Source organism: Tachypleus tridentatus, chromosome 8 (assembly GCF_004210375.1).
Source record: "Tachypleus tridentatus isolate NWPU-2018 chromosome 8, ASM421037v1, whole genome shotgun sequence".
NCBI lineage: Eukaryota > Metazoa > Arthropoda > Merostomata > Xiphosura > Limulidae > Tachypleus > Tachypleus tridentatus.
In genome coordinates, this window is record NC_134832.1 from 90,941,996 (window position 1) to 90,965,353 (window position 23,358).

The 23,358-nt window shown below is 32.0% G+C and overlaps 1 protein-coding gene across 6 annotated transcripts in view; it reads right to left on the reverse strand.

Annotated features, from left to right (window-relative positions):
- Nucleotides 1-23,358, reverse strand: part of Sptz (zinc finger FYVE-type containing 26 spastizin) — a 137,418-nt gene that overhangs the window by 29,198 nt on the left and 84,862 nt on the right. For all 6 annotated transcript variants that reach the window (XM_076450137.1, XM_076450138.1, XM_076450136.1 and 3 more), the window contains exons 25-34: nt 22,158-22,253; nt 19,477-19,630; nt 19,121-19,275; nt 18,102-18,241; nt 17,241-17,299; nt 10,839-11,002; nt 10,404-10,564; nt 3,842-4,138; nt 961-1,126; nt 128-214 (exon numbers count right to left, since the gene is read on the reverse strand). In XM_076450137.1, the coding sequence (XP_076306252.1) occupies nt 128-214; nt 961-1,126; nt 3,842-4,138; nt 10,404-10,564; nt 10,839-11,002; nt 17,241-17,299; nt 18,102-18,241; nt 19,121-19,275; nt 19,477-19,630; nt 22,158-22,253 (1,479 nt within the window). The remainder of the gene's footprint in view (nt 1-127; nt 215-960; nt 1,127-3,841; nt 4,139-10,403; nt 10,565-10,838; nt 11,003-17,240; nt 17,300-18,101; nt 18,242-19,120; nt 19,276-19,476; nt 19,631-22,157; nt 22,254-23,358) is intronic.

Here is a 23,358-nt window from a genome sequence, read left to right on the forward strand (position 1 = left end):
AATTTTTGAAATTCTTGTATATAAACTTTACAAATATTCAAAATTTCATTGTGAAAATACTGAGAATACAGATCATAGTACTAAAAACAATGTAGTAACAACAAAAATTAAATTTTGGTGTACTAACCTTAAGAGAAGAAGGGTACTTAAAGTTCTCTAAAACATTAATAATGTCTTGCAAGAGTGGGTTTTCCTGATGATGCTGATTTTTGTCCTGTTCAGATTTATAAAAATAAAGTAATAAACATCTATTGTGATGTAGCTTTTGTACAAAAAGAAAATCAAGGCTTTTCATAACACAGAAACAAGTGAATCACTTAGCATACAATGAAGAGAAGCAAGGAAACAAAAAGGAGTATATAACAATACTATTTCTCAATTAAGACATCAGAATAACAATTTGTGGTTAAAAAGTAATGTCATACCTATATCCATATATATATGTATGTATGTATCTATGTTTACACAAATACAAAACTACAAGATTAATAAATAATCATAAATTGTCTGTAACTTAAAAATTCAGCACCATGAACCAGAGACAAAAATAAAATTTAAATCATGCTTTACACACAAGTACATAAACCACACTCACTGGAGAACAGTGTTATCTGTAGTAATAGCACAGAAAAAAAAAGAAAAAAGGGAATATCCCAGCTCTCAAATGCAAGAGAGAAATTGACAGGTAATAACCAGATAAATATAGCCTAGGTTTTTGAACTTGCAGAATCCAAGATTTATATTACTATTCATCTTTTTATAAATTTTATACAACATGCAGATGGACACTCATTTTGTCTTTCTTCCTATTAAGCTTTGTATTAGATTTACATATATATTCTATAATCATTTAAATTTTCTTCAGATTCTAACATAATGTATATTTATTATAATAATTAAACAAGTAGAAAATTTAAGAACAATACTAAAGTAAAATAGGTTTGTGTAAAATGCTAATACTTTTAAACAATGTGCAAACTTTTCACGGGCAGCAAGCCAATCACCTCCTCGTAAACAGATCATCCCCCATGTTGCCCAAATCCCAATACAGTCTAAGCCATATTTGGTAGAGACCTCTAGTGCCAAAGTTAAACGTTCTTCTTTCACTAAACAGTCTCTCAGTCGTCTGTCAAATAAAAAAATAAACTGATGGTCATATAATTCTAAAGTTATATTGGATAAAAACAAATGTAGAGAGAAAATTTCATTAATTTTATAGCAACTGATGAATAATGTACACCAAATAAAACGAAAAAAGAAGTTTGTAGTACTTACTGACTATTAGTAAATGTATTAAAGCACTGAGCCAAGTACTTATGCTTAACTTACAAAAGTTCATGAATTAAAATCTTGAAAATAAAATTCATGCTTTTCTACAAAGTTCTGTGCACCTACCATCATAGATAAATGCATTCTGAAAGTTTAGTTTACAAGTTCTGAATGTTTTTTAAACAATGCACGTCTAGCAGTAATAAAATATCCAAATATACATCCTTAGTTCTCTCCTTAACCATTATAACATTTAGAGTACAAACATCTTCATAATCTTTCTTAATGATTTATTGAACATAACTGCATTAGCCTAACTGTTCTTACACTAGTAATAACAGAGGCTAACAGATGTGCTACTCTATGAGTGGTCGTCTGTACTAGTAAATACTAATTATGGTATTTGTATCTCACTGAAAAAAAAATGAAAATACAGATAGAATATTTTATTAAAAACAAAAAAGGATTTTTTCTCTGGAAAGTACTGCATGGAAAGTGTCTGGATTGTGCTCTGTGGTCGCTCATTGCATCAAAATCATTAATTGTAAAAGCTCAAGATTTTCACATTTTATTCATAAATTGTAATATTTTATACATTAAAAGTGATACCACTTATTGAAAAAAATATTTTTTTAAGAACTGTACTTTCTCAGTACTACATTTAAAAACTACATCAATAAAGATGTGTTCAAACCCTCATGTACAGTCATAGTGAAAGTTGTGTTCTTGTTGCAAGGAAAGAACCTTTACTTAAAATTGTGTTCTATTAAACAGAAATGACTGTTGCACATACCATAGTTATTCTTCTAACTGTCTAAAAATTGAATACACAAAGTGTGAAAATTTTCTGGAATTGTGTTGGTGGTGTCATTAATTAATGCTGCAGGAGTTTTGGTTACATGCATAAATACTGGTATAACAATTGAACCCTTGACTTTAGCATTGTAAATCCATAGACTTACCGCTGTACCACTAGTAGTGGGGGCTACAACACACGTACATACATACTTTTATACACAAGTGTATGCTTACTTTTCAAGCATTCAAGACTTTATTATGAAAATAATCATTCAGATAAAAACAGCATCTGTAACTCAGGTTTGGTAAACAATTTCAATTACGAGTTGCCATTATGTTTAACAAACAGTGTAACTCGTAGTTGGTATTGTTTACCTGTAATTTCATTTTTTAATGATGATAGCTATTAGCAATTTAAATAAAGCTTTATGTTAATAATAGTAACAAACTGATAAGAAATATCTTTATTATTATCATTATTATACTACACTAAATTTTATGCTAAGCTTTACCTAAGAGATATACAGTGAACACATAAAACATAAAATGTCTAAATTCAGGTAACTTATCAAAGAAGAATATATGCACTAATAAAAATTATACAAAAATAAAGAAAGTGGAATACTTTAAAATTCCACAAAATCCAGTTCTTCATGTTGAGTTTGTAACAAGTTTATTCTAAAGATGGCTGGTATGGTTATTAAAACTTTAATTAAAATAAAGTACAGAGCAGCATTGACATTCTTAGGTCATCATCAGGTTAACAAAGTTATTAAGAAGGCAGAAACATTGTTTTGTACTTTATTTTAATTAAAAGTTTTAATACCCGTACCAGCTGTCTTCAGAATACATTTTTACTTCAAGTGAGTTTCTTGTCATGAATTTAACAAGTTTGTTTTCATATTTAATTTTATTTCATTGCTACCTTTTTATTATTAATTTTATAAGATTAACAGTTCACATATAGTTTGTGATGTGAGCTTATTAACATATTTGCAATAGTTTCACACAACCTCACTCATTTCAGTTTAATGCCAAGCAAATGTGCATTATACAAGTGTTAGTCAGGCTCTTTATTCAGATCAAAGTCCTTGTGACATCTAGAGTTACTAACAGTCTGCCTTCCCTTTGGTAAGTAGTTTAAAACAAGAGACAACTACATCTTACCTCGTTGTTTATCTTACATATTGCATGGAGAAAAATAAAAATAATGCTTGTTTTGAAGGGATAATCAAGCTTATTAATTATCAAATTATAAATTTAAAACTAAGGAATTTAAATGTATAAAAAAGTTTTGATTGTTTTTACACAAAGACTTATTACAAAATGTGTAGTGTTCAGCTTAATAGTGCCATTGGTTCTTTATAATTACTTTTCATAACAATATTTTACTTGACTGGTTGAGTGTATGTTTTCTTATAGCAAAGCAACATTGGACTATCTGTTGAGTCCACCAAGGGGAATAGAATCACTGACTTTAGCATTGTAAATCTGCAGACTTACCACTGCACCAGTGGGGGACTGACTGGTAGAGAGGAGCATGCAAGTACATTTTAGCAACATAGTAAACTCATTGCATATCAAAATAAAGTACTGACTAAAGAACTACATGGTAAATCAAATTCTTCATGTTATATTACGTGTTTCTGAAGTGTACGAGTACAAATGCCCACTTCAAAAACTATCTTTCTTTAAGCAAAGGTAATAATTGTAGATTCTTCATAAGTTAGTAACATAGATTCAACTATATAACATATTTAAACATATATTTTACCTCACTGTATCATTATTTGTTAAGTTTCCTGAAGGAATCAGGTGTTTACAGTTGGCAGTCACCAGTAATTTCAGCAAATTCAGTCTCCTGATATATGTGTCTATTTTATCTATCCGTTTTTTGCTTGCTATCTCTTTGCAACTGAAATCTTCTGCAACTAGTTCAATATTTAAAACATCTTTTGTTTCCTCACTAGAAACCTGTGTTCTTTCAGTATTTGAAACTTCTGCTGGCTCATCAGTACCAGAAACTTCCAAAGACTTGACTTTAGCACACAATAGTAGTGACTTCATCATACTAGGAACAAACAAACAAGCATAACTTTGTAACTACCCAGTGTTTTAATACTGTTTCTGTAAATTCTTATAAAAATAGAGGTAAGTAGTTGAAGCTTTGCACAGATCTATTACTGATAAATATACAAAACAAACTCTATGTCAAGTGTTTGCAGGTAAAGCTGTCCCTAAACAACTACTCCAAGATGTTGTCAGTGTAAGTGACAGAATATAAATTAATGAATTAATAATGTGTGAGTAATTTAAAATACAACTCTCTTTAAAGAGAAAAAGATACTGGTAATTGTTATGTTTCGTATATAAAAAGAGATTCTGAATAAATAATCTGAAGTCTAACACACAAAATGTGTGCTCCATTAAAAAGAAACATGGTCAAAATAGTTAAAAAACAAATAATGTAATGACATAATTATTTTGGTATTTTACTTCATAATAGTTCTAAATGTTTGCATTAAGCAATTGCATTTAAAAAAAATCTGTACTTTGATTTACTCAGAGGTTGTAGTTCCTAACTGGTTATAGAATTCTGATACAGAAACATATCTTTGGTCAGCAGCAGAGCAAGTTTCTACAAGTAATTTTGTTTCATAGTTTGAAATGATTGAATGGCAGAAAAGAATGAATATGATATTTATGTGAATATAAATTAAGCTTACATTTTAAAATTGGGGTAGAGTACGTAAAAGAAGGGGAGATTTGGTTTTACAAGTAACATTTGAATTTCTGTTCATGACTATAAGAAGAGAAAGCTTTTAGCTGAAATTTGTTAAAGACCACCAAATGAAACTGATGAAATTAATGACAAACTTAACAGTAAGATGAAGTTAGGATGTCAGTGAAGTCATAATTATGAGAAATTTTAATTTCAGGTACATAGATTTGGGAACTTTGGGAAACCTTAGGATCAGACCATAAGAAAAACAAGTTTTTAAAAACCATTCACAGTGGTATTTGTATCCAAATGGACAGGGAACCTGCTAAGTACAATGCTGTTTTAGCATTATTTTTAACCTTTATTATAGAAATGGATGAGAGGGGTGAAGATTGGGGAATATCTGCATGCAAATGATCATTGCTCTATTAAGTTTGATGTTTTACCACACTTGAAGATCAGAATTAATGAGATTTTGGTTCCAAGTTTCAAAAAAGGCAATTCTGAAGAAATGCAAGACCTATTTGTTGTCAGTTAGATACGTTGTTCAAGATAGATACATTTCTTATATACTGTAAACAAAAGGATGACTGCTTGTAAAAAAAAAAAAAAAAAAAAGGCTGACAATGGGTGAGGGCTAAAATTAAAAAAAGACATCATTAATTTGTTTAAATTGACTGCTATGAGGAGATACTGAGAGGATTATAGCATATTAAGGAAGTTGGTTAAACAGGAATTCATAAATCAAAAAGGATATATAAATAAATGAAGGTTGAATACATAAAAATCAACAGTTTAGATTTTTCTACACAAACTGAATGTAGGAATATATGAGAATGGGAGAAAAGCCTTGGAGGAATAATAAAGAAAAGCTCATATCTGATAATTATTGGATAACTGGGTTCTTCAGTTCTACTGTTCCTTCAGTTTTTGCTAATATTCCTCATCCTGAACATCTGTTAGATGGAAACAAAAACAAGATTTTCATGTTATTTCTCAAGTTGTTTGGAACAAAACTGGGAAATCAATAGAATGATAAAACTCCAGGGTCAGATAATATTTACCAAACGGTTTTGAAGGAGGTTAAGAATTGAACATGCGAGACATTTGTTACTATTCTTTACATGTCCTTTAAGAGTGGGCAGTTGCTAGAGGAAGTTGGTTAATATTATTCCACTTTTCAATTTCAAAAATTGTACCTGATAAATACAAAGCTATTAGCCTCACAGTAACAATGAGGAAAGGTTTTGAAAGTTGAACACAGAAACTGCTCAACAAATATGATAGCTAACAATGTTCACCACTTCAAAATCTATATGATACTTAGAAAGCCAACAGAAATTTGCTTGAAGCAGAAAAGGAAGCAAAGATGAAGATCCTATAGATAATTGTGTGTTCAAAAACAGGTATCTTGGATAAGAGAAAAACACAGCTTTACTGTGTAAGTGACAATGTGTGTAACTGTAAAATGGTAACCTTTAAAGAATATTAAAATAAAGCTTTGTTTTCTGGCAACAGGAAAGATCAAACCTAATATGCTCTACAGAAGCATGCAAAGGATAGGCACGAGAAAGAAGACAGTTAATGGTGTCTTTTTGCCAAAAACCACTGGCTCAAACTGCATTGATGCATGCAGAAATTGACAAGATAGATTTTCCTAGAGATGCAGCTCACTGTCCATTGTTATAAAGCCATATGCTGTATCTCCAGAAAAATCTAAGTTGTCAAGTTCTGTGTGCATTTATGCAATCTGAGCCAATGGGTTTTGGCATAAAGACACCATAATAAGAGCCATTCATAGCCCACTCAGTAGAGAAGCCATCAATGGAAACTGAATCATCCAAAAAGACACTTTGAAAGGTTCAGTTCCTGCAACTCTTTGACCAACTGGGTTGACAGAAATACTAGCATACATATCAAGGCAGGGCATAATACACAGAAGAATGTTAAAGCATGTGCTATCAAATGCCCCATCACAAGATATATTGCAGTATTACATAAAAAGCAGACACATGCCTGGCTTTGTTTAGGTCTCTACTAGAGAACATTTGCAGCATGTTGACAAGTTTATGGAAGCAGTCAAGTCTTTTTCCCACAAACTGACCAGAGACTAATATAAAAACTGACAGGGAAATCTTTTAACACGGTAATAGGCACAAAAGATCTTCCATGCAATAATCATTGGATATCTGAAACTTTCTACTATGGTCAGTATATACAATATTTGTAACTTTCAAAATGTCAATACAATGTTAGTAACTTAGAACTCTGATGTGCATGTTTACATCTACTGTTATGACAGAAAGTGTTCGTACTCTTGTGTCCTGAGTAGTTTTTTGCTCATAACTTAAAAAGTATCATGATTAGGCTAACAGACGTATGGTATAATATAAATATTATACTAACACATAACTACATAAATTTTTATGAAATTGAAGGAAAAATAAACTGTTTATAAACAAATAACCAAAAATATGAGGAGCAGAAAGTGTTCGTTCATTTTAAAACATGTAAAAAAACTGATATTCTCGTAAAAATTTTGTTTAGTTTGGCAAATAAACTACATTATACCATTCAAGAACTAGACACTGGGTTCATAATTATTGGAATTTAGCCAGCAAAAAATGTACTTCCAGCAATTTAGCGCCGTCTCCGTTATTATCTGCTTGGTCATCATAGCGAACAGGAAACAACTGTCCAATGATTTAAAAAACCAAATTATTGTAAAATACAAGTATCGTGTGTCTCTTTCCGGTATTGTTACACAACTTAATGTGCCGAAATCTACTGTTCAAAGCATAATTGCCAAGTCTAAGCTTACAGGATCAACTGCTAACCTTCCTCGTTCCGAACGCCCCACCAAAATTCCAGAGAGAACCAAGAAGAAGGTTCTCAGAGAAGTTAGTAGGAACCCTCGTTTAATAAGTAATGACAAACAGGAACTTGTAAGGGAAACTGGGGTTGAAGTAAGTACCTCTACAGTTATGAACATGTTACGCTCTTCTGGGTTCAAAGCATGCCATCCTCATAGAACCCCATATTTAAAGCCTGTTCATTTAGAAGCAGGATTGAGGTATGCAAGAAAGCATGTAGATAAACCCTTTACCTATTGCAAGAGTATTCTTTGGTCAGACGAGACTAAAATCAAGCTTTTTGGCCACAATGATGTTCTCTGTATTTTCCATAAGTTTTTTAAGAAGGGGGAAGGAAATCTTCCAAAGAAAACCGTCCCTACAGTTAAACATGGAAGTGGTTCGATCATGCCATGGGGTTCCTTCAGCTCTTCTGGTGTAGGCAGCTTTCACCGCGTCATCGGAATCATGAAAAAGAAGAGTACGTTGATATATTAGGCATTTATATCAAGAATGATGCTCTGAACTTGCGGCTTGGATGTCATTGGATCTTCCAGCACAACAATGACCCTAAGCACACATCAAAATATGTGCAATCCTGGTTGCAGAGGAACCATATAAAAGTTCTGGAGTGGCCATCCCAGTCACTTGATCTCAACCCATTTAAAAACTTTTCGCATGAGTTGAAGACCAGGGTTCATCAGTGTCATCCAAAAATATTGCAAGAGTTGGAGACCCTCTGTAAAGAAGAACGGAAGAAAATACCACTCGAGTACTGTCAAATGATCATAAATGGCTATGAGAAGAGATTGGGCCAAGTAATTTACCTGAAAGACTACACAACTAACCATTAAAGTAGATGTACAAACACTTTCTGCCCCTCCTATGTTTGGTTATTTGTTTATGTAGATGTGTGTTAGTATAATATTTATAATATATTGTATGTCTATTAGCCTAAACGTGATACTTTTTAAGTTACGAGCAAAAAACTACTCTGAACGCAGGGGTACTAATACTTTCTGTCGTAGCTGTAGCTCATTTGCAATACTGTGAAAGACAGTTGTTTGTGAAAGAAAATATTAATGGCTTAATAAAATATGTTTCTTTCACATTGTACAAAAGTTCAAGATGTCATTAGCATGATAATGGAAGGTTTTAGGCTTTAGAGAATATTAACAAAGTTTATATATATATATATTACAAATATACATAAAGGGGAAAGCTACAATCAAGGAGTAGAGTACATAAACCCCTTAAAAATGCCCTCTTAAAACAACTGTGAAAAATAGTGAGGATTGTCGGAAGCAACAAAACTGCACGATAGTTCTACATAACATTGTTGAGGACTTACAAAACTTGGCTCTGACTATTTAGGTGAAGACACCAGCTCAACAAGAGCCATTTATAGCTCACTCAGCAAAGAAGCCATCAGTGGAAAACTGAATCATCCAAAGAAGTACCTTGAAAGGTTCAGTTCTTGCAATTCTTTGACCAACTGGGCTGACAGAAATACTGAATGAAACTGGGCATTATTGCAAAATAATTCCATAAACAATTACTTTCAAGATCATCTTGAATAATAATAAAAATCCTATATTTCTTGTTCACAAGAAATCTATGGATTGAAACTTTGAGATGAAGCATAAGAAAGAAAATTTTAAATATATCTGCTATTGACACCTGTCCAGTACATATCGTCAATTTATAGGAACCAGAATCTTTATAGTAGGTGTCTATGATTTGTTGGTGATAATGTGAATGATAAATGGATGGCACACAATCCACTTGTTTTAAAATATATTAAAAATAAATTAAACTCTTTACACAACAGGAAATCACAGTTGTATCTAAGACAAAAAAATAGTTACACATGCTGACAATCTTCATCAGATTAAAGACTTAAAACAAATACTCTTGTTAAGTATCAAACTGCCTCTAATACAAGAGTATGGGTGACAAAATAAAATAGTCAATTAAAGTCTTTCTTCTTAACATAAGCACACTACTTTCTTGATAATGTGTAAAAGTCATTATATTATCATAAGAGCATAGAATTTTGATAGCATGCATGCAAAAGAGATATAAATAACCTGTCTTTGTGAATAGAAACTAGACAGGTAAATGGTATGCTTGATCACAGGAATATGAGAATCAGAATAATGTACAAGTTAAATTAAGTTTATAACATTTCTATGATAGATTTTACTTGGAAAATGGTCACTAAAAATTAGTAAGACATTAGAACTATATGTGACTAAATGTACAATGAGCCAAAGTGTATTTCAATATAATTATTTGACTAATCTTACAAAACATTTACTGATTTTGAAATGCTCACAAAAAATTGTTTTTTTCATGACTTTTGGTTAAATATATGTACTAAATAAAAAAGTTCTCACATTATTTATGTCTTCCATAAATTTTAAATACACTATTTTTGAGAAGTGTTTCAATTAAAAATCAAATATTTTCAAAGATTGCCAAGAATAACAAGTTTCAGTAATATCATTGAATGCCAGACAAAGTTTGCATATTACAAATATGACAGAAAAATAGGCTAACTTTACAACATTTATACCATTAATGAAATGATTGTTTATTAAGCTGGTCTCTCACAATTTGTGCACTTTTTTTCTTACAGAAGATTTATATATTAGAGTACTAACATTAAAGCTATGTTGTACACTCGTTTCACATGAATAACAAATCTCTACTCCTCTCGCATGATTGTACTACTGTTAGAAATTTTGAAAAAAAGGTACCTTATAACTAAACCATAATCCACTTCAGGGTTTGCCTGTCCAGATGGTTTTGGTTTTAATTTTCCAAACAGATCATCACAGAGATCCAACATGTAATCAGCACATCTGTCAGGGTTGAGGTGTAGTTTTAATACTGAGAGACAAAGTGGAAGGTTGGGAGCCTATGTCGAAAATAATTTTAGAAACAAAAAATTATATAATCTGTTGCTAAAAATATGAAAAAAAAACACTAAAAACAGAGACTGAAAAAAGCTTTTAAAACTTTATCCTGTACATTTGAATAGAAATGTTACTGAAAATTTCAAAGTTTAAAATTACATAGTAGTTGAAACTAACTTGAAGGAATACAACTGGTTAACAACAGAAAATAACATAAGATAAAGATTTAATACTTCAAGAAAATAAAAAACTCCTGAGTTATTAACAACAAAATACCTGTTCAAAAAAGAACTCCCTTCTTGTGGTGGAATTCTGAGACTCATCTTTATCTAAAATCCAAGGAGCAAGACGCAAGCTTCTTACAGTCCCAGATCTTGATCTGCCATTTAGCCCTACCCTTCCAGAAACACTTGATGTAAATCTTGGACTGGACGATGCAACTGCATGATTAAGAAAACATTTCATAATGATCACTTCAAGTAAATTTAGATATCATGCAGTTTATTATAACTAGAAGCAAAAAAAAAAAAAGGTAGTGACTGAAACATAATATTAACTAGACTACCAACAGATCAAATGTTTTGACAATAATTTTCTCCTTGCTCTTAACTGTAACTTATCATACCCACTATTCTTTACATCTCATTAAAAAAAAAAGAAGTTCCACTGTATTCAGCAGATTTATACTTCAAAAAGTTTTCTTCAACAATACTAATTGAATATTATATTAAAGCTAATAACAGCAAAGAAGCATATTTCTTAAAATTCTGAGATGAAAAAAGGAACTTTAAAGATAATTTAGTGAAATATTTTCTTGATTATTATTTACTACAAAACTACTATTTTACATAGCAGAATATCACTGTATAAATATTTTAATTTTTAACAATGTCAGCAAACACTTTGGAGCTAGATGGTACATAATTCTTACAGACAGAAATGATTATATTTTTACCAAACAAAATAAGTGCTATAAAACATTTTACATCACATTGTAACCATCATGTAATGGGGAAGATATATGTACTACAACTCTGAAAATACTTAATGTATTTTCACAAAATTTGACAAATTTTCAACAAACATTACAATTCTTTTTACACACAAACAAAAAGTCAGAAATTTGTATCAAATATCTTTACTAAAAATTTTCTTTAAGTATATGAAGTCAAAGTGTTGACTTCTACTAGTGCAAAGTGATTTTCATGTTAAGGTTAAAATACTTCTATTGACAAATTTAATTTGTGTAATCTCTAATTAAAACCTAAATAAATGTCAAATGTTTCGTTTTTCAGAAAAACTTCATATTTTATGTTATTTTCCCTACCACAACTCTATACAGGTTCAGTCAATTTGACCAACCCTGTAACCACCATAAAATATCTTTATTTATAAGTATAAACAATTTGTCCATAAACTACTCTATTATCTTTGAACCAGTCTCAACCAAACATGGTAGAAACACTTGTCAAATAGGAATGTCATAGGAAGGTTACTGTCCAGCCCCATAGCAAAAATATAATTGTTCAGTTAACAGCTCAACAGTCTTGGGGGAATTCTCATTCCTAAAATTGAGTTTTTATTTTCTTAAAAATTTGTCTCAAGTTTTTCTGAGAAAATTTTGAATTCTTTCAATGAAAATTTGAAACAATCACATTTTCACAAATAAAAATGGCAACAAAAGGACAAGGTCAAACCTTTAAAGTGGTATGGCTACAAAAGAAAACCATCTGCTTTTCACGTGAATGGTTAATTAATTCTATATAGAATCACCAAGAAATCTATATTGTGGTCTAGGAAGGAGTAAAAACTTTTAATGTAGTCTATCATGAAGCACTTAGAATATCAACATACACTGAAGCTGTAGAGGTGGATTAGTAAAAGTAATAAAGTAAAATAATTGTAATTGGGAAATAAATTACGTGTGAAATACTTTATGCTTGTAAATGAAATTATTGATATAATTTGTTAGTTTAAGCTCTACATTCAGTCCTTATGCCCCTGAATATAGGATGGGTGACTCTGTTAAGAAATAAATCTAAATTACCCCTTTTTACTTTCTAAAATGACCACATTTTTAACAGGAAACCACAGATGTTTATCCTAAATACATTAGAGTTTGTAACAGTATTATACCTATTTATACTTATTTTTTTACTGATCTATTGACTTTTAAACTGCGTCTAATCAACAGTACCACCATACAATTTGTAAATCACTTGACAAACAAACAGGCAGTCCAAGCAATATTGCCAATGTATTCATAAACACACTTCATGAAGAATTTTTATTGCTTTATTTTGTATCATCTACCTGATAAGATCCTAATTTTTAGTTCCTTTTATAACAACAAATAAATGTACATGGAAGACAATAAACATAGTACTTAGCTGCATCCTATTTCTTTTTTGCTGGTGACTATGAATGAAATTTGAGCCAACTTTTTTCATATTAATTACAAATGCACCTAAGAACATAAAATAATATGTAAAAATATGTAACATCCTATAACTATCTTAATTTTTCTGATTTTCTAATTATGAGATAATAGCCTTTATATAAATTTAGTTAAACTTGGCAAAACGATTTCTCTGAGAAAAAATGTCTCTCTTGATGATGAAATAAACAATGCTCTTTACAATAAATGTGATATATCATTTGAAATATTAAAAACTTTAGCTTTCTGCTAGTTATAAAAAATAACATAAAATAACATTTTGGAACAACATTGGACCTATTAATCCATCTTAATAGTTCTATCCTACAAACTAAATGAAAATAATAAAAAAAAATATTAAAGCCAGCCACACCCTTATCATTCACATACTTATAAAGCTTTTTCTTAAACTCACGTAAATTTACTGCCTCTAAAATATTTGAATGCAACCCATTCCAAAAGCCAACCATCCTGTTAAGAAAATGAAACTGTCTTAGCTGAAGAAGGCTCCTACCCTGCCAAAATTTATACTTGTGTCCCCTAATCTTACTATTCTTGTTATATAATATGAAAAAAAGATGATGCATCAACACTGTCAATTTCCTTTACAATCATAAACACCTCAATCACATCTTGCTTTGACTTCTTTTTTTAAAAAGAAAACAATCTGAGAGATATCAGCTTCTTCTCATAACACAACTCCATCCTGAACACTATTCTAGTAACCATTCTCTAAGCCCTTTCAACAATTAAATGCCTTTCCCAAGGTATGGAGCCCAGAACTGAATGCAATATTCCAAATGCGGCCTAACCAGTGACCGATTCAATGAAATTATAACCTGTTTAGACTTGTATTCAATATTTCTATAGGTACAACCTAAAATCCTATTTGCCCTACCACAAGCAATAGCACATTGTTTGGATGGCTTCAGGTTGATCAGCTATTACACCAAGATCCCTTTCCTTCGTAATATTATTAACCCCTTAGCCGTGGAATTTTTTTTGTTGATAACAACAATGCAGTGCAGAATGTTTTTCCCAGAATTTTACAATTTTTTTATACATTTAATTTGCATTATGTACAAATATATATATACGCTTTGAGTCAATGAGTGAGCCAAACATATCTGTGGAAATAGATTATCAAACAATCAAAATTTAGTAATCAATTGGGTGAATTCCACAGGCTGTTGCTCGACAGAAGTTAAAGCACACCATATGATGTGTTCCACAATTGCTTGCCAGTTTACAAATCTCACCACATGTTGCATTCCACAATTGCTTGTCAGTTTACAAACTAACCACATGGTACGTTCCACAATTGCATGTCAGTTTACAATCGCACTATATGGCGTGTTCTGCAATTGCATGTAAGTTTACAATCACACTATATGGCGTGTTCCACAACTGCATGTCAGTGAACAATCGCACTATATGTGTGTTCCACAACTGCATGTCAGTTAACAATCGCACTATATGTGTGTTCCACAACTGCATGTCAGTTAACAATCGCACTATATGTGTGTTCCACAACTGCATGTCAGTTAACAATCTCACCATGTGGCACATTTCACAATTGCTTATTAGTTTACAGTCTCACCATGTGGCATGTTCCACAGCAAAGGGGTTAAGTTTATTCCCATCCAAACTATCTTGCAGTTATTCTAATTAAAACCAATTTGCTATTTATTTGTCCAACTTACTAAATCATCTAAGTACTTTTGTAAATCAGTAACATCCTCTTCACAGCTAGCGACACCTAAAATATTAATATCATCTGCAAATTTAAGTACTTTATTAACTATTTCTTCATCTATAACATTAATGTCAATTAAAAAGAGCAAAAGTCTTAAAATTCAGCTTTAAAGTACCTCACTTGTGATATTAATCCAGTTTAACTGAATTCCATTTGTAACAACTGTACTTTCTTTCATCCAGCCACTCTTTTATCCAATTTGCTAAATTATCTTCCACACCTACAAAGATAATCTTTTTACATGGCACTTTGTCAAATGTTTATGAAAATTCAGATATATGAAATCTATAGCTTCACCCTCATCTCCATAAGTTGTGACCTTTTGAAAGAATGTCAAAAGATTTGTAAGGCAAGATTTTCACTTGGTAAAACCATGTTGAATATCCAATAAAATTCTAAACTCTGTTAAATGACTTTGCACAGCATTATCTAACAGACTTTCCAATACTTTTCCCACAAATGATGTAAGACTAATGTGTCTAAAAATTCTGGGACAATTTTATCACCTCCCTTGAAAAGAAGAGTTACATTAGTTAACTTCCAAACTTCTGGTACCTGTCAACTAATCAAGGACTGATAAAAAAGAAGCAGTAAGTGGTTCACACATCTGATCTTTAACCTCTTTCAAAACTGTTGAAGAAATACTATATGACCCAGGAGCCTTATCACTTTTTTAAACTACCCAATTTCTCTCAACCAGCTCAGAATTAATGCAGTCATCTTGTTTGATCTCATTTCCATTTATCAACTGTTTAAGATGAGGAATACTGCTTAAATATTTCATTAGTAAAATTTTACTCCTAGTATTTCAGTAGTAACAGTTACGTATATCCTTATAATTATTCTATACTTATTTCCTATGCTAAACTTTTCTCTGTCTCTTGTTCTTTTTGCATTTAGTTTTTCCTCATCCTCAACACTGTTTAAGTGAATTTGAAACTTTCTTCAGTTAATAGCCTCAGCAAATAAGCCACCCCTACCTTATTTAAATGTAAATAATACATTCCAAAAACTTCCTTTCTTCAACTGAGCTAATCCCACAAGTTCATCCAACTAATATATGCTCATTCTTACACATTAACCCAAGCCTAGCATTTAGAGCTAGTGATCTACTTATAATTTCATCCTCACAGTTAAAGCTTTTTACTCTAAATGCCTTTATCAACCACTTCTACTTATTAATTGGCTCTCCTGACCTACTTTACCCCATATCATTAGCCTCTACATGCACTACAAGAATTGCATTTTTGCTGGTCCACTTTATTAAATTTCCTGCTCTGTCAGTTATATCCTCCCATCTGTGCCCTTGGGTAGTATAATCCAATCCTTTTCTCCCTATTTACCCCACAGACAATCCTATCCACATACCTTGTCAAGAAATTACCTGTAAGTATAACCTCCTCATCATCCATATCTTTCTCTGACCCTTTAGTTTTCCTTCCCTCTAACAGTTCCTCATCTACAGAAGCCAAACATTGAAATTTGTTGCTCAACATAATAGGCTCATTATAAATAAATTCACTACTTTTATTCTAATAGTACTCTTTCTTTTTTCAGAAAAGTTATTGTTAGCTGATGTATCCCTTGCATGTAAAACTTTAAGCTACTTCTGAAATCCTGCTGCCATTTAAAACAGTCTACACTTCTCTTTACCTATTGCCTCCAACTTCTTCTCCAACCTAAAAACTCTACATAAAAATTGCACATCTTCATTACTAGTTTCAATATAGTAATATAGTACAAAGCATCAGAGAAAATTACTGGCAATTTGTAAAAGAGAGGATGTGACAGGCGAGTATGGCATCTGGGTTTTTTAAGATTATGGCTCCATAACAAATAAGATACAGATGTTATATATGCATACACATATATCAAAACCTACCAAAAATATGCTTTACCTGAGTGATGTCTGTATTGTAATAAGTGATTTACATTAACCTCCTTACTTCTAATAGGGGTGGTAAATAAATTAAAAAGGAAAAAGAACTGGAGAACAAATGTCACAATTCTCAAATTAAGGGAGATTGAGTATTTTTAAAATATTTCTTTATAAAATTAAGAACTTAAAATTTATGTAATATTAAAATTTGATTCCAAGTTTAGTCATATACATTGATATTGTAGAAGTTTAAATAAGTTTTCAATGAAGCTCTGTAAAAGGCTGTAACATGCACACTTTAACCAAGCAAGGATTAAAATAAATGTTGTTACTAATCATGGTAAGTTTATTTATCACATACTGGAATTATTTTACTTGAACAAACTGGATATGAAACTAATCATTTTGGTATCAATTTGTTGTTATTTGTTACTGAGTTTATGAGGCAAAGTTTCATTAAAATACTTTTCCTTCTCAAAATAGTTTTTTTTAAATTACAATTTTAATAAATAAAAGCTATATGCTAAGTACTTCTCTAGTTAAGTAGCACATATAAAAAGTCACAAATTTTATACAGCCTTTAAAATAATTAAGTAGTATGCTTACCAGACGACTGAAAACACCACTGCTTTTCAAGTGAAGAAGGACCAGCATTTGATGTTAATCTGAATGTTGTTTAAAAGCATATTAGTTAAAGTTAACTGCATCCCAACCAGTAGTTGTATAGCAATCTTGTAGTACTCATAAAAAGTTAACAGTAAGGGAGGGACAATAAACCTAGTATTTCAGGTTGTGATAATGTTTTAGCTCAAAACTGTAATAAAAACTGTGCCACAGGCAACACAACAGTACAAACATTTTAAACTAATACTACAAAGTCTTCCAGAAAAACAACTCATAAAAGACACAATTTATATTTGGACAATAATATCATACTAGGATCAATCCAATTTTATAAGATTGCATGCATTTTAATTACTTTCCACAAATTTAAATAAAATTGGTAAGGTGCCATCTAGCTTTTTTTTACCAATTATCTTAAGATGGCAATGTCATACTATATATTCTAGACACATGCATTCCACTAAGAAAAGAAATGGGGTCTACATTCATCCTTTGTAATAAGATAGATTGGAATGATTTTACAGACTAGTTTTCTTTCAGAAAAAGCTTAGATTTGTAGAATCAACCAAAACTATGTAAAAGAGATCCAGACTGATATTTTTCACAAAAAAGAAACAGTCACAAATATATTTCTTTTGAATTTTATAAACAAATCACAAATGCTTCAATTTCATATAAAAATGTGAATGTTACAATATTTAAGAAGATATCTCAACAAAACCTTTACAATGCAATTTAAAAATATGACAAAATGGATATATAAAAGAAATGTCTGCAAAATTATCTATTATGTGCAAAAGTCAATATAATACTTTTTACTGTAAACAAAAGATATATACTAACCCTGGACTGAGAGTTTGTTGATAACAATCTTCACAGACTTTAACTGGATTTCCTCCATACCCTTCTACTTGTAACTTATATTTGGAGCAGTCTGCACAAACAACTCGTCCACAGCGTCGACAGTGATGACGTCGATTTATCTACAAAAATACATCAATAGAATGATAAAATAAGGCTGACAGTTAAAATATACAATATATACCTCAAATACAAATTTACAAAATTACTCATAAAATGAAGCATCAATATTCTAATAAATACACCAAATGTACAGAATATTCAGGTTTCAATAAAACAAGTGATTAAATTAAATTATTTTAATACAAAACTCTAGAAAACAAAATTCAAAATGGAAATTATAATAAAATAATTTTCTAAATTTTGACTTGCATGAGTTTTAGATTTTACAAGGAAGACAAACTTATATGTATGACAACAAAACTGAGATTAGAAAGCTTGGGAATCACCTAATCAAAGCTGTTTAATTCCAAACACTATTTCCAATATAAATCTTTCTCAAACTACCAGAAATGACAGACAAGACTGGCTTGAAACAGAAGATCCATACTTCACTTACAATTTTAGAATATAATTTCTGTTTACTTTAAATTAAATTTATTTCTGTTTAATTTAAATTTAAAATTTTTAGTGTCAACACTCAGATATCATTGTCCAACATAAACAGTAAAGTATATATGATTTCATTGTAATATTTCATCATATTAAATAGACTAAAAGGCACAGACTCAATCCTTAGAGAAAAATAACATCAGTAAAGCATTATTTTCATTCAACATGCTTAAAGTGTTACAGACTACAAACAAAGTTCTAGAATATGTCTGATTCTGCAGAGCATACTTATAAAAGGTGTGTGTGTGTGTTTTTATATTGTAAGGTCACATCAAGCTATCTGTTGTTTCCACCAAAGGTAATCAAACCCCTGATTTCAGTGTTGTAAATCCAAAGACTTACCACTATTTCACCTTATAAAAGGTAAGTAGAAATTACAGTGTACTTACAGTACTAAATCTGACAGCACTACAGGCCATACAAACAGTCACTTGATTATCAGGAACCCACTCTTCTCTTGTAGGCACTATCTGAGGCATGATAAAGTCCTCATGACCACAGGATTTCCCATCAACAAAATACAAACAGTTTGGTGCAGAGTAGTCTAAAAAAGGAGTAACTTACAACAATAAACTAATTTCTGATTAACTTTGTGATCTTAACAGATTTTCGATTTAGTTTAAGTGGTTAGAAATCAACTAAAGTAGTTATTTCAATTTGAGAAATCTAAAAGACAGTTTGAATAAATCTAACTGAAATAAATAAAAATGAGAAAATTGCAGTTATATGTTCTAAACCATAATACCTGGAACATCTTCAAGAACAGGAAAATCCAAAGCTTTAGAGGCATAGTCTTCTATCAGTCGATTTACTGTTGTACTTGAAAACGTACTGGATGGATCATCATCAGACAAAAGGTTGTGAAGAACAGTTTCTAATGCTCTAGAAGCCACTTCTACCTATCATTAAGTAACATAAAGTCAAAGAAAATACAAACACAGGAGTCCAAAAACTGGAACTAATTTGTGATTCAAAATAACAGAGAAAGTAGTTGAATATCATAAGAAATGATAATGAACGAGGTCTGTTCAAAAAATACGCGGACTGACGTCATCAAACAAATTGTACTTTATTTAGAAGTTACAGGTCTGGGACCCCTTCAAAGTACTCTCCTCCCCAATGCACACACTTATCTCAACGGTGTTTCCACTTGTTGAAACAGTCCTGGTACGCTTCTTTTGTAATGTCCTCCAGCTCCTTCGTCGCATTTGCCTTAATCTCAGGAATCGTCTCAAATCTTCTTTCTTTCAAGGGTCTTTTGAGTTTGGGGAGCAAAAAACAATCGCAAGGAGCAAGGTCAGGTGAGTAGGTGAGGTGGGGAAGAACAGTGATCGAGTGTTTGGCCAAAAACTCACAAGTTCTGAGGGCTGAATTTCGCAGCAACATGGTGCATCTTCAATTTTTCGGTCAAAATCTCGTAACAAGATCCAACTGATATCCCACACTTTTCAGCAAGCTCCCCTGACAGTCAGATGCCGATTTGCCCGCACCAGGGTGTTGATTTTGTCGATGTGTGGGTCGTCAGTTGACGTGGAAGGACGCTCATCATCTTCAATGGACTGTCGACCATCCTTAAAACGTTCATGCCACTTGAAACATGCCGTACGCTTCATAGCAACATCACCGTAAGCCGTGTTAAGCATAGTAAAAGTTTCAGTCGCAGATTTTCCACGTTTAACACAAAATTTCACAGCAAGTCGTTGCTCCTTCAGGTCATTCATTCTGAAATCCGCCAAACGAAAAAATCGCACTTCACTTAAAACCGAGTAGCTAATACACAAATGAAGATATCTGCAATCGGGAAATGGCGTCGTAATCAACTGATCTGTGCAAACCTAGCGACATCAAGCAGATTCCCTGGAACCAACTGGAGCCGCGCAATTCAAACAGTCCGCGTATTTTTTGAACAGCCCTCATGCAACAAACACTTAGAAAACATTGGTTACAAAAACCCTTCTCTTGTTCCTTTAAAAATATTTAGGTACTAATCAGCAAACATATAAAAAAACTAAAATTTATAAGAGAGTCAAGGCTGCATTCACTTTTCAGAATAATTACATTTGATATTCCCTTTTTTATACATGGCATCCCAGTAAACTGAACATGTTCACAGGTCCAGCAACTATAAATTGTCAGTGTAAGTGGATATAAACAATGAAAAAAGATAAGATTTTGCAAATGGTAAGATCAAGATGTTATTTGGTAACAATGTTGTTGCTTCATCACTAAACCTTTACAGAAAAATACAGTACCTAACGATCAGAAAAACATAAGAAAGATACAAAACACCAATAAAACTAAATAAATCTGCTGTTTTAAGTAAGGCTTAATAATATTTATTAAAAATATTTCAAAATAGCTCAAGTAATGAAGTCAACCAATATTATTCAGGCAGTCTTGTGTAAAATAGTAATAAAACTAGGTGACACAGTGTGTAAAATTAAACAATATGAAAACTACATTCTGAGGGTTGTTCAAAAAATACGCGGACTGTTTGAATTGCGCGGCTCCAGTTGGTTCCAGGGAATCTGCTTGATGTCGCTAGGTTTGCACAGATCAGTTGATTACGACGCCATTTCCCGATTGCAGATATCTTCATTTGTGTATTAGCTACTCGGTTTTAAGTGAAGTGCGATTTTTTCGTTTGGCGGATTTCAGAATGAATGACCTGAAGGAGCAACGACTTGCTGTGAAATTTTGTGTTAAACGTGGAAAATCTGCAACTGAAACTTTTACTATGCTTAACACGGCTTTCGGTGATGTTGCTATGAAGCGTACGGCATGTTTCAAGTGGCATGAACGTTTTAAGGATGGTCGACAGTCCATTGAAGATGATGAGCGTCCATCCACGTCAACTGACGACCCACACATCGACAAAATCAACACCCTGGTGCGAGCAAATCGACATCTGACTGTCAGGGAGCTTGCTGAAGAGTGTGAGATATCAGTTGGATCTTGTTACGAGATTTTGACCGAAAAATTGAAGATGCACCGTGTTGCTGCGAAATTCAGCCCTCAGAACTCGTGCATTTTTGGCCAAACACTCGATCACTGTTCTTCCCCACCCCCCCTACTCACCTGACCTTGCTCCTTGCGATTGTTTCTTCTTCCCCAAACTCAAAAGACCCTTGAAAGAAAGAAGATTTGAGACAATTCCTGAGATTAAGGCAAATTCGACGAAGGAGCTGGAGAACATTACAAAAGAAGCGTACCAGGACTGTTTCAACAAGTGGAAACACCGTTTGGGATAAGTGTGTGCATTGGGTAGGAGAGTACTTTGAAGGGGTCCCAGACCTGTAACTTCTAAATAAAGTACATTTTGTTTTATGACGTCAGTCCGCGTATTTTTTTAACAGACCTCGTATAATCTCGTGACAATTTCTAGCCCATCTGAACTTGACTAGAAGAAATATAAATGAAACGTACTTCCATGTTCATAAGAAGCTGTTCAAGTAAAAGCTGAGGGCATTCCACAAGATTTTCATATAATGCAACGTCTGTTGGAGATACACAGTTGAGCATCTGTAAGGGAGTCAAAGTCATTATTTTAAACTCAATCATTACCTTCCATAATATAACTTTTATAATTACAATCCTTGGGATGAAACATCTGCAGTGATTAGTAAAAGTTATTTATTTTTAAAAACATTGTTCTTTATACATTCTCATGTTTTAATCTACATGCACTGAACAAAGCCTAAACTCCAGGTAATAGAACAGGTTAACCTACAAATTACTTGTTTTTATACCACATACCACTTGTGAGCACTATAAAATGTATCATACCAAGTTATTTTGTTTTTGCTTGTTACAACATGAAGCGTAAGGAACTGATAAAAATACTGAATGAAACTACCTCATTGTTTGTATACCATTTTCCACTAATGAGGTCCATACATTGTATCCTATCTCAGTATTTTCCTAATTTGAAAGTGTATTTCCAATAATACATAAATCCTCTCACAAAAATAACTATTACTTGACTGCTAGGGTTTCTTCCTTTGCCCATCTAAACACTGGTCTGATTTTTTTTTCTTGCTTACTTCAGCCTTTTATACCCTACTCAGTTACCCTTGGCAATATTTGTTTTGTGACAATCTCCACCTATTTCAATGTGCCTTATATCCTAGTACTACATATAAAGCACCTCATTCAGATAATATTATCAATTTTTCAAGACTAAATCAATCTCAGTCATTAACAATTGATGCTGCTACTCATTAATTGAAGTAATGACTATGGAGCTGTTGGAGTGGATTACCATGAGATGACTAGACAACCACAACTAATGAAGAGGTCATGCCCAATAAGCTGTAGTTATTTCCATAAAGTTGACATGAAAAAACACTTCTCTGGTGAATGAGAAATTGAATGAGGATGTTTTAAAACAGTTGGACCAGTCAGCTAAGGGGAGAAGCTATTCAAAGAGTAAAGGTAGCAATCATCAATTCCTTTTGAGTTTAAACCAAAAGCCAGACTACCATATAATAATGAAAATGAAAGCACAGAAAATGCATGCCCCTACAAAGAAACACGTAACCCAGTTGAAAACATAAGTAGCCTTTGAGAGGCTGAAAGGAAGGGTACAGAACTGAAAAACATAACCAAGAACAAACAAGACAAATGA